Source organism: Eucyclogobius newberryi, unplaced genomic scaffold (assembly GCF_026437365.1).
Source record: "Eucyclogobius newberryi isolate DKJ021-1_F unplaced genomic scaffold, fEucNew1.0.hap1 SCAF_7, whole genome shotgun sequence".
Lineage (NCBI taxonomy): Eukaryota > Metazoa > Chordata > Actinopteri > Gobiiformes > Gobiidae > Eucyclogobius > Eucyclogobius newberryi.
In genome coordinates, this window is record NW_027316389.1 from 30256492 (window position 1) to 30268030 (window position 11539).

The following is an 11539-nucleotide window of genomic DNA, read 5'->3' on the forward strand; positions in this document are numbered from 1 at the left end:
TAGACATCAATCTAGATTCAAAATGGATCCACATGTCAGCTCTTCATCCTGGTTGATCTAAAACACTGTCCAGGAAGTCTTTGGGGATGATTTAAAGCCCCTCCCCCCCAACGGGAACTTGTATCTCAGGCTAGTGCTACATGCTCTTGACCCTGACCTCTGGGTGACCTTGATATGTTTTCCAAATTTTCCTATACAATTATTTGAAGACGTTCTACTGCTGTCAAAAATAACACAACAACAGCAACAACAGCAACAGTTGATGATAGCAAACAGCAGATTTTTAATCATTTATGTCAAAATGGCTACGTGACGCTGCCAACGTGTGTCACTGTTTAAGAAAATTGCTGGGCGAGGTAAGTAAAGAGCAGTGGGCGTGACTGACGAAGCAATGGCGTCTTGTATTTCTAATCGAAATGCAGCTTACAGGGGTTAAATGAAAAGGGGAAACTATCTAAATATGGTTAAAAACTCCTAAAAGTCGACGTACACTCCCTGAACTGTGAGCTCCCTATAGTACTAACAATTAGTTTTAAATTAAAAAAGCAATTTGAACAATTATCATAAATATATTAAATATTTTGGTAAGAGAATGTTCTCGGCAAACAAGAAAACATCCTGCCTTCATATGTTTGTAGAGGTCCACAGCACACTTCGACAAGACATCAGATTTTTTCCACCAAGTCATGCAGCCCTAGTGTTTCCTATATAATTGCGCAATGAAAACAATAAAATAAATATTTCTCCATTTTAGCTCCACCTGACCTCCTTAAAAAAAACAACACTATCAAATCATAGCATAGCAAATGAATCCCGGTTAAAGCTTGAGTTGGCCGTGTTTACCTGCATGTCCCGGCCGCAGTAGGTGCCTCCTCTCTGGGACAGGTACCGCAGCAGCTCCTGCGCCTCCTCCTGCTGCCTCTGAGCGGTGTGACAAAAGAACCAAGCCAAACCAGGGAGAGCACAGTCATCTCGCTCAAACACACTGGCCTGAAAGAGATACAAGATATTTAACCACATTCAAATTAGACTTCTTTGACAAAGCTCTTAATTTGTCATCATTCTGACACCCACGCTTGTACTTTATGAGAGAGAGACACTTTTTAATGGGGCACCTATGCAACGTTTCTGGTGACGAGTCTCCCACCTACTTGCCTTCATGGCATTAGACTTCCTTATCGCCATGGAGACAAAAGGCAGGTGATGCCACTAGATTAAGGTACAGGTCGAGTCTGTGAAAAGGAGCCCCGGTAACAGTAAGAATGCTTGTTTTTGAAGGTACTTTTGAGCAATAAAAATGAATAAACGCACATAAATCCTTAATAAAATATGTTGTAACATTTCAGGCAAGACAATATCCTGTTTATGGACACAAGCAGGTGGCGTAGCATCCACCAGAAAAGTTACACAGTGCATCTTTAAATAATATCTGGAAATCCATGCTACGGCCTTATTATAACCTCTTTTAAGGTCTATTACAGTATGTTATTTCTCTTCTCCTGACACTTGAAATGACTGATCTGACTTGTTAATACATTTGGGAGTTGTCCATGCTGGAGCTGTACTCACCAGAGCCTGCAGCTTGTAGACTCCGTGGAAGAGCAGGCTGCTGACCCCGCACAGAGCCTCCTCCACCGCGGCCTGCAGAGCGAGCGCGCCCCGGGCCTGGCCGCTGGAGCTCCGGTGACACGCGCACCGAGGCAGGCCGCTCTTGAGCCGCTTCTCCGCGGGTTCAGCCATGCCCAGAACAACCTGCCACGTTACGGCCGGTCAGAGCAGAAGAATACAGCGGGGATTCATCATAAACGCGTCCCTCCGCTTGGATCTGTAGCGGCCACTCTGAGTAAATTTAGCCCGCGGGGATTATCTGTTTCCCGGTCAGCTGCTCAAGTTCATCCGGGACAATCGTGCGGAGCCGCGACCACTTCTGAAACTGTCAGTGACAACAACAGAGGTTATGTAAGCTCTGTTTGTACTGCTAAACGGGCCTGCTTATCCCATAAACTTATGGTCAAATATCAAAATAATACCAACCATACAATAGCCTCAAATGATGTATAACTATGTTGATGAGAAGGGACAGCAACAGAGAGTCCACTGGATGGATAGGCACAATAGTATAATGTGGAAATATCAGTAGGTCTGTTGATAATACACATTCTAGACTGAAGGCTTCTGAAGCTATTTGAAGCATGTGTGAAGATAATCTGATAATCTGTCTGAAAAAACAAAGTCACTGCATGATTATTAGCTCAATTCAAAAGGGTTCAAGTTAAAGAACAAATTTAAATGTCATAAACATCAATCAGTGTTGATAGTAGATAAGCATGTTCAAATCATAGCTTTTGCTGTAACAATTGTAATGTTGATTTATTTTCAATTACAAAAAGAGTAATTTGATGTTTTGTTTCTGGAGCTGATTATCCAATCAGAAAGTCAAAGGTTTTTTGTTGAAAACAAACACAAACACTCTCTAATTGGAATGGCCACTGCATCTTCACCAATCATGAATCAGCGCTAGTGCAGCCTCTGCAGCTCAGTGGGCCTGGAATAGGTTGTGTTGATGTGACATCATAACATTCTAGCATCCTATAGTTTAAAACTGAGCTGGAGGTCAGAATTACATGGTAGAATTTGCTGTTTAACTGTTAAATTGCAGATTTGTTGACCTGGTTTATGATTCATACCTCTGTAATTAACCCTGTCCAGGGTGTACCCCGCCTAAGGCCCAAAGTCACCACCCCTAAGGGAAACAAGCGGTAGAAGCAGTAATTGCTGGGCCTATCCACATGAAACAAAACTGGTGCAAAGATTGTCTGTCTGCTAAATAAACAAAAATGAAAATATGTTTTTCACAATAGCTTCAGAAAGTGCTGCCAGTATTCAACTCAAAATACGTGACTGTTGTCAGTTGAAAGAACTTTAAAGGCGCAATGGACGATTTTTTGGCGATTTGAGAATTCAGGCGGAAGTGCGCATGCGCACTCCCCCGTGTGGACTGATACAACACACACGTGCGTTTGTTTATTAGCGCGACAGATCGCATCTCTCGTCTCCCGTAGATTTTCCGTCTCTTCTGAGCCAGCTCGAACTGTCTTTCTCTGTCCTAATTTAGTCCCGTACACTGAGGGAACTATATTATGATAGATCCATGCGCTTAGACATGCTGAAACGTGCTGCTCTCCTGGGACGAGCCGCACGAGGCTGCAGGGGAGCGGTAGGTGCGTTTTAATATTGATATGTGGTAGGACTAATCGGCGGTCCACGCCACGAGGAAATGAGACTCAGATTTGGGCCAAAAAAATCGTCCATTACGCTTTTAAGGCATGACATAAGTTTGTGGTGCTAAACCAAAACTAATAATAATAAGGTTCAACATTTGTGGATTTCTGTTTTGGAGATTTATTTCAAAAACAGTACATCTCCAATAGAGTTACACAGGCCCTGCCCACCTTCCCACATTATGAAATTCTTATCATATGCGCAGTCAAGAAATTTGTTTGACTCATCCATTAATCCCGCTGGGGAACGCTGTCAGGAGCGTCACAGGACAGCACTTGGGTTGAGGAGTATACCTATTGTCCATGATTTAGGTAGGAAAATATATTAAAGCGTGAAGAGGCTGCTGTCCTAATGAGCTGACATCAGTAGTAGTGGAGCCCCTGTCCCGTGGAGATGACCCCCTCTTGTACTTGTGCTCTCCTCTTTCAGATCGACTCTGGGTGATTGACAAGTCAGCTGGTGCAGCAGGAGGGTGAGAGAGCCACCTCTCTCCACAGGGTCAGTGGGACTTGTACCCTTGACATGACCCGGAGTGACCCCCAGACTCACTGGTACCCACCTGGACTCGACCGGACCGGACTGGAACCGATCGCTGTCCCCCAGGAGGAGGCCAGGCCGGGACATTTGAAGGGGCCGGATGTACAGAAAATGTAAATGGACTTGCTACATTGACCCTGATTATTCACGGATCATCTGCTCAGAGGTGAGGGCTCCTGCCACACTGGGGGTCTGGGCCAGAGACTTTAGGTGTGCAGTAAATAAGCTGTATTCCTGGGTAAAATCAAGTCAATACATTTATACTGTTGGTTCATGACTATTACTATTTACTAATTTATTACAATGTTTTTGAGTCCAACCAACACTGTAATACAGAATCCATGAGTAACAAATAGTACTGTGTCATTAATAGCATTTTAATTGAGAGCAAGATTCAAGTAATTTAAAATGGTCATTGATCTGTTTGGGTCTTTTAATGGAAGTGTTAAACTGCCAGTCATTTGTCAGTCAAAGGATGGGGTTTAAAGCAGAATTCCAATTTTAAAGAAACAAATCTGACAGTTTTTGTGTTAAATTTCAATGATAAAAAGCGTCTTGTTTATGTACAGGGAATAATTACAGAGAGCCATTTCTATTGGTTTTAATAAGACAAAATAAAATCAGATTGAAAATCTATTTAATACAGACAAAGATTCAAATACAAAATAATCAGGCTTGACTCAGACATTACCACTCAAACTGCTCCAGTTCCTTTATTTAGCTGATTTCATTCACTGACAAACAAGTCCTCTTATTCAACTTTGGGTTGCACGGCTGACATAGAGCTATAACCAATATTCAGTCTCACATTCCTGGATGACTGTGGTCTTTTACAGTGAACTAAAAAAGAAGACGTGCACGCACTCTTCCGCCAGCTCGGGAATAGAACCCATAAAGCTTGACCTCGCTGCAAAATTTTCACAACATTCTAGAATCCATATAGTTTAAAATTAAGAGGGAATTTTCTGTTTAACAGTCAGGTCAGACCTGGTTTATGGTTCATATCGCTGTAATTACTGGGCCTATCCACATGAAACAAACACTGACTCAAAGTTCAACGTCTTCTCTGTCAGTATCAATACACAAAATCACATTGGTCTCTGAAAGTGGTACCGTTATTCAACTCCAACAGCGTGATTGTTATCAGTTTAAAGGACTTTAAGCCACAAGATTAATATAAATACATATGTGGAGCAAACAAATAATAAGAAGGCTCAAATCTTCTTCTCTGTTTGCTTTACTTTTCAAACTAAGTGATATTTACGCAGTAGTTTCTTGCAGTCGAAGAGTGGAGGACAGTGACAGGACAGGTCGGTTTGACGTATAGGGCTGCACACAGTCATAAAGCACTTAATAAACCCAAAACTAGTGGCGTTTTGACAGCGGAGGTGGGAGTTTTCACACCTGCTGGGTGCTGTAAAGCGTTAACCACAACGACGGCTTTGTCCGGGTGTGGGGCAGATGAGCGGGGCAGATGAGCGGGGCAGATGAGCGGGGCAGTCGGTGGCAGGAGTGATTTAGGGGCAGCAGCTATGGCACGGTCAGCTCTGTTAGCGGACTCCGGCTCCATGTTTCACTCAATTACATGGAAACAATGAGCTACAGTGTACTGTGAAAGGCACGTGTAAAATATGTTACACATGTGGTCCTTTTGACACTTGTCTTGTGTACTTTGAGAGAATTTTGACGAATTAAATGTAGAGAAGACTTATTTTAGTATTTTGGGAAAGAAAGGAATGAGGTTTTCAGTTAAGGGCAATATTGATAAAAAAGTATGAATATCTCGATGTTAAAAAATGTCTTAGTTGAGATTTGATAATCAAATTTGGAATGTCTGTAAAATGTATTGTAATTATGCAGCAATATCTCCTCAAGTTAACTTATTTCCTTTTTATAATTTTTGTTTTAGTTAAAGTTATCTTACATAACTTATTTTAAAATTATTTCTAACCAGCTTCTTTTGTAATATGTTTGTATTATAAACAATATACTTAGTGTTCAAATGTTTCCTACCTCCAAATATCAATATATTACCCACCTCTATTTTCAATACTGATCCTGTTTTTTTGTTTTTAGATGTACAGTTATATAATATTAAGACATTCAACTATTATAGCTCCCCCTTGCAGGTGAAATCTATCTAATCTGAAAGTAAGTAAGTAAGTTTTATTTTTTGTATAGCACCTTTCACAGACAGAAGTCACAAAGTGCTTCACAAAAACACAGAATAAAATAACAAAAACACAGAAAACTTACAGTGAGCAATACATATACAACAATATACAGTAAAATCAGTCCCTAAAGCAACTGTAATTAAAAGGCCTGACTGAATAAAAAGATTTTGAGCTGACTCTTAAAAGCAACAACACAGTCCAGTGACCGCAGGGAGAGCGGAAGATCTTTCCAGAGTCTGGGCGTTGAATGACCTTCCAGGATCGGTCTCCTCTGGTCTGAAAACGAGTGCGAGGGACCAACAGCAGTTTCTGATCCAAAGACCTCAGTGAGCGAGGAGAGTGGAAGGTTTGATCAGATCGCTGATGTACAAAGGGACCTGACCATGCAAAGCTCAGGACTAACATTTTAATCTGTATCCGGTAGGAGACCAGCAGCCAGTGAAGGGCTTTGAGAATGGGTGAAATGTGGGCCCTTCTATTTGTGCGAGTCAAGATCCTCGCTGCAGAGTTCTGGACCAGCTGCAGGCGAGAGAGTTCCTTCTTGTTTAGGCAGGAAAACAAACTGTTACAATAGTCTAAACGTGAGGAGACAAAAGCCTGGATTATGAGTTCCAGATCATTTTGAGACACCATTTTTCTGAGTTTAGAGATTTTCCTCAACTGAAAGAAACAGTTCCTCGTCAACAGCTGCCCAAGTACTGGTTTATCCCTGGAATGGCATCATCAGGGGCAATAATCAGAGTTTCTGTTTTGTCAGCATTTCACTGCAGAGAGTTTTTACTCAGCCATTGTTTTATTTGCACTAAACAACTGACCAAGGAGTTCAGCTTTTGGATCTCAGAAGGTTTAAACGAGCAATATAGCTGAATATCGTCAGCGAACAGGTGATAGGACACATCACTAAACGCTTTGATCTTTCCCAGGGGAATTATATAAAGCAAAAATGAGACAGGACCCAAAACGGAGCCCTGAGGAACACCACACAACAAATGAGCTGAATCAGACATTATTTGGTTTGCAGCAACATTTAAACTCCGACCAGATAAATATGAGGAAAACCAAAGAAGAACTGATCCTGAGAGTCCAATCTGGTCCCTCAATCAATATTTATTATTATTTATAATATTATTGGGACTGACAGCAATGAAACATAATTGTTCTTGTACATCAACTGCCCCCTGAACCATAGACTAAATTAGGCTAAAAGCAAAAGCTACTAGCTTGCATTTTAATGAAGGGAATTTGCATGCTGAAATGATGGCCAGTATTAGGCCGGGGAAGATGTGTATATTAAGACAAAAACAGAGACGAGCTCTATGTGGATTACCCCTGATGACACAAAGTATTTTTTCCATTCTTTTTCACTGGGGAGGTTGAAAGACCTAAAAATTAAGAATTATTCAAACGTGTGAATCAAAAAAGCAATAACTGTATGTGTTTGGTGGGAAAACAACATTATTTCATGGTAATACTCAAAAAGGATTAGGCCTGAAGAATGGCTCAATTGGCCTAGTATAGCAACAGCATGTGTTTGCATGTTATTATTTGCTTTTTCCAGTCAGCTAGCTTTTAACTTTATGTGTCTCTCCCTGGCAGTGGCTCCAGCATATCACACTGGGATGTAATGATGGTGGTGTCGTTTGCAAACTTGATCAATTTTACATCGTGGCTGGAGTTGTATAGGGAGAAGAGCAGAGGAGAAAGTACACAGACCTGTGGAGTTCCTGTGCTGATGATTTCCCCGCCGTGTGCACTACTTTTGGTCCATCAGGAAGTCAGTGATCCATCTGCAACTTTGAGCAGAGAGAGCTTGTCTTGGAGCATTATGGCATTATTATTTAAAGGCAATTAAATATGGAAAGGTAATTAGACATTTTTAGCTAACTACACAGATGAATTGAACAGAGAGGGGATAAACCCACGGCAGAAATCCTTTGACCTTGCAGCTTCCTCACAAGGATCAACCAAACCAGTCGTGTCCAGAGGATCCCAGTGGACCGTGGGCTGTGGGCTGTGGGCTGTGCGTGTCTTGGGGTAGGCCTCCTTTCATTTAGGATTCTTGTCTCTCGCCACACAGCGTTCAAATGGGAGCTCATGTCTGGACACATGTCTTCATGCGCCGGGCAGCTGTCCCACTAAACACAACAAACGCACATTTCAGACACTCACAGGAACAACAAGCTTACAACACAACACTCTAGGGATGGACAATATTGACAAAGATGAAACGCTAATTGTTTTTTCCCGCATTGGCAAAACAGGAAACCATACAAAATGTGCTCAAATTTGCTTTCTAATGTCTTCAGGTTCAAGAATTGCACAAAACATGAATGGATTATGTAAAAATTGACCACAGAAGTGCATAATATATATTTTTTTAAAATGTCAGAACTTTTCTACCACTATAGCTTATGTATAGGCGTACTACTCTTACTCCACACTGTACTAGAAGACTGTATACATAAAATACTCTCTTTAGCTCATCCTGACCAGTGTTGTGGTCCTCAGCTGTTGCATGGATCAGCCCTGAGCCGACAGCTGTGTGAATCCTCATTAGACACAGTGTGCTAATGGAGGCAGGACGGGACAGCCTAAACACTCCTGAGCACGGCCCGGGACACTGGCTGTCCCCGATGAACCACACCTCCCCTGGTACAGCCACTAGAATGTCCTCTACACTGCTATTGTCAGAGGGTGGTAGTAGTAGTAGTGCTGTTACTTCCAAAATACATACTTCGCAAAAGACTCACAGGAGGCACTCGAGTTCTGGTCTGCAGGATGTCGTGCATCTTCAGAGCCACAAACCACCTTGTTTGAAGACAGATAAGAGAATATTTTAAGTAGGGAGAAGAGAATAGAAGATAATTTCTCTTTGAACAGAAATAGAGGTTTAAGGTTTAATTTGTCCTTTACTCTCAGTGTACTCCCAAGTGAGAAACAAGCCAATCATATGCTAATCAGGTGCTTAACAGTGATGAGGGACTTTTGGTCAAGTTACAATAGGACTGTGATGGACCATAACCAAATAACAGGGAAACAAAGGCAGGCCATTTCAAGGGAAACTCCTCCATTAGCGTAGAGCTTCATCAGCTCAGAGCAGTATTAAGTTGAGTCACTGAGACCAGCTCCTCAGATTGAAAATTACCTTCAGACAGAAGTCGAATCAACATCTTGATTTTTAAAACATTGTCCAGATGACTAACTTTGAAACGTTTTCTAAAAGTGAGGTATGCTTTAAATATGTATAAAATATTTCACAAATAATTTATGTAACAAAAATAGTCTTTTTATGTTTATTCCTAAAGTCTGAGTGTAAAACGACTTCAGATTCTGACTCCTTGTTGTGTTGTGTCCCCTGTGTCTTTAGTCTCTGGACTTTGATCAAAGGGTGCAGCCTTTAGTTGGACAGACTATTGTAAGAAGCACCACTAAAGTTAAATCTGAGTTTGTCCAGCCAAGCTTTTGATGCCTCTGATCCAGACACAGTCATTACCCAGAGTGCATTGTGGTATGCCCCTTCCTCATTAAAGGGACAAATATAGCTGTGGTGAGGGGTCCAGGGGGGGGGCTGCTGGGGCAAGTGCATGCCTCAGTGTGATGTGGCAGAAATTAAACAATGTTGAATGATGATGCTTTGAGGAGACAGGATAGAAACAAGACTATTTTAGGCAATGGCAAAGAAACACATTCACTCCTCCCACTGGACCAGTCGGGGGGCCGCCATGTTGGATCAAACTGTCTGATGACTCATTATTTTGTGTATTTATATAGTTCAAAGAAGCTTTCACGCTTAAGTTTGTTTTCTAGAAGAAGTTGTTGATATGTCACGTAATATTCAAGATAAGGTTCTACACTCAACTGGAAAATACCAGCGCTACAACTAATTCAACTTGAATTCATTGGCTGATAAATGGCCAGAACTGTCACATAATATCAAGGAGGTTTTAAGATTCTGTTCCTGGTCCAGAATGTTGCACGTTATGCCTGTGTCAAAAGGTTTCTACTAAATGCAAAAATCAACTAACATGTCGGAAGCTTATGTGAAGCACTCTTTATTTCAGTTCTAGACATTATCAATCTGCATGGATCTCTCTGAAAGCAATCGAGAAATTGAGAAACATGCAGCTGAATGTTTGAAGCTGATTGGGCGAAGCGTCACAATAGCAGAACAAGCAGAACAAGCAGAGAAGTACATTTTTGGTTAAATTCGGTGAGAGAAAAAGCAGACTTGGTGAATGAATCCCTCTTCATTCTGTTGTGTCTTTGTAAGAATGTGGCGTGTGAGTGAGTGGTCAGAGAGGCTGATGTGTCCATGTGTCCATCACTTAGCTCTAGGGTCTTCTGAGCAGCTCGTGTCAAATGGATGAGTGCAGCTGGTTGAAGTAAAGGTGGCTGATACTGAACATAGCACACACTGAAGATAATCAGGTATGATGGATAATCAAACAGCCCTATCTCACTTTCCAATAAGCCGTATTATAACTTGAGTTTGTTGCATTGTAAGAACATAGACCCACATACAGTATGAGTCATGAGTATCATCTCCTAAAGCAGTGCATACACCGCTAACCTAAACCCAGGCCTAATCCAACCATTGAGCTGTGTAAGTTTTACATTTGCACAATAATTCATGTGCAATTACTGTGAAATTCATGTGCAATCTATGTGCCGTCGTGACACATATTCATGTGCAATTACTGTCGTGATCACATGCAATGGTATTTATGTATTTATTTTATGTATTTATTTATTTATTTGTCTATGGGAGTTTTTGTTTATAGGAGATCTTCTACTGAAAGTGTTTTTCAGACTTCCTATAAGTGATCTGTTCTTCTGAATCTACCTCTGTATCTACCTGCGTTGCACCAATGAAAGACAACTAAGAAATATCTTATCTTATCTTATAATATCAGTGTAGAAAGTCTATGTGCACAGTTATTTAACACTTCTATATGTTCTTACAGTTTTCCTGTAGTGACAAACATGACACAACTCTGATATTATACTGATACCCACACAGGAAATATATATCAGAATATATCAGAATATTCAGCCAACACTTACATTTGGGGTCATTTAAATCATTATGAAACAAATATTATAGAGATTATATGACGCTTTTGTGTTTATTCATTATTTCACAATTTATTACAATTATTTAGTAGAAGCTACTGTCTTTCTTGGGACAGTTTTGGAAAGTGGAACAAGCAGAAAGCACTCAAAAAGATCAAAACTATTTAAAAGTTTTTTACACATGGCAGATAAAATGATGCATGGAAACGAATCATTTTGAGTACATAAAGCAGCTATGCACCAGATTAGTTTGAAGTAAAAATAGAAGTATAAAGATGTTGATTACTGCTGAGATAAATGTTTCACCGAGGCACTGACAGCAAAGCATTGTGGGATTGCTGGACAGCTCCCTGTTTTGGCAGATCTTGGTATATCCCGTAAGAGACACAAGGACTGAGCACTAGAAGCGATGAACCTCCTGGACATTTATGAAGCAAAGAAGACAACAAGAGGACTCTGAGGCCAAGTGCACT

The 11539-nt window shown here is 41.0% G+C and overlaps 1 protein-coding gene across 1 annotated transcript in view; it reads right to left on the reverse strand.

The window, feature by feature from the left end:
• Nucleotides 1–1863, reverse strand: part of LOC140349493 (ferritin, heavy subunit) — a 9550-nt gene extending 7687 nt beyond the window's left edge. The window contains exons 1-2 of the mRNA XM_072435847.1: nt 1570–1863; nt 844–990 (exon numbers count right to left, since the gene is read on the reverse strand). Coding sequence (XP_072291948.1) covers nt 844–990; nt 1570–1740 — 318 coding nt within the window. The 5' untranslated portion in view covers nt 1741–1863. The remainder of the gene's footprint in view (nt 1–843; nt 991–1569) is intronic.
• Nucleotides 1864–11539: the final 9676 nt, after the last annotated feature.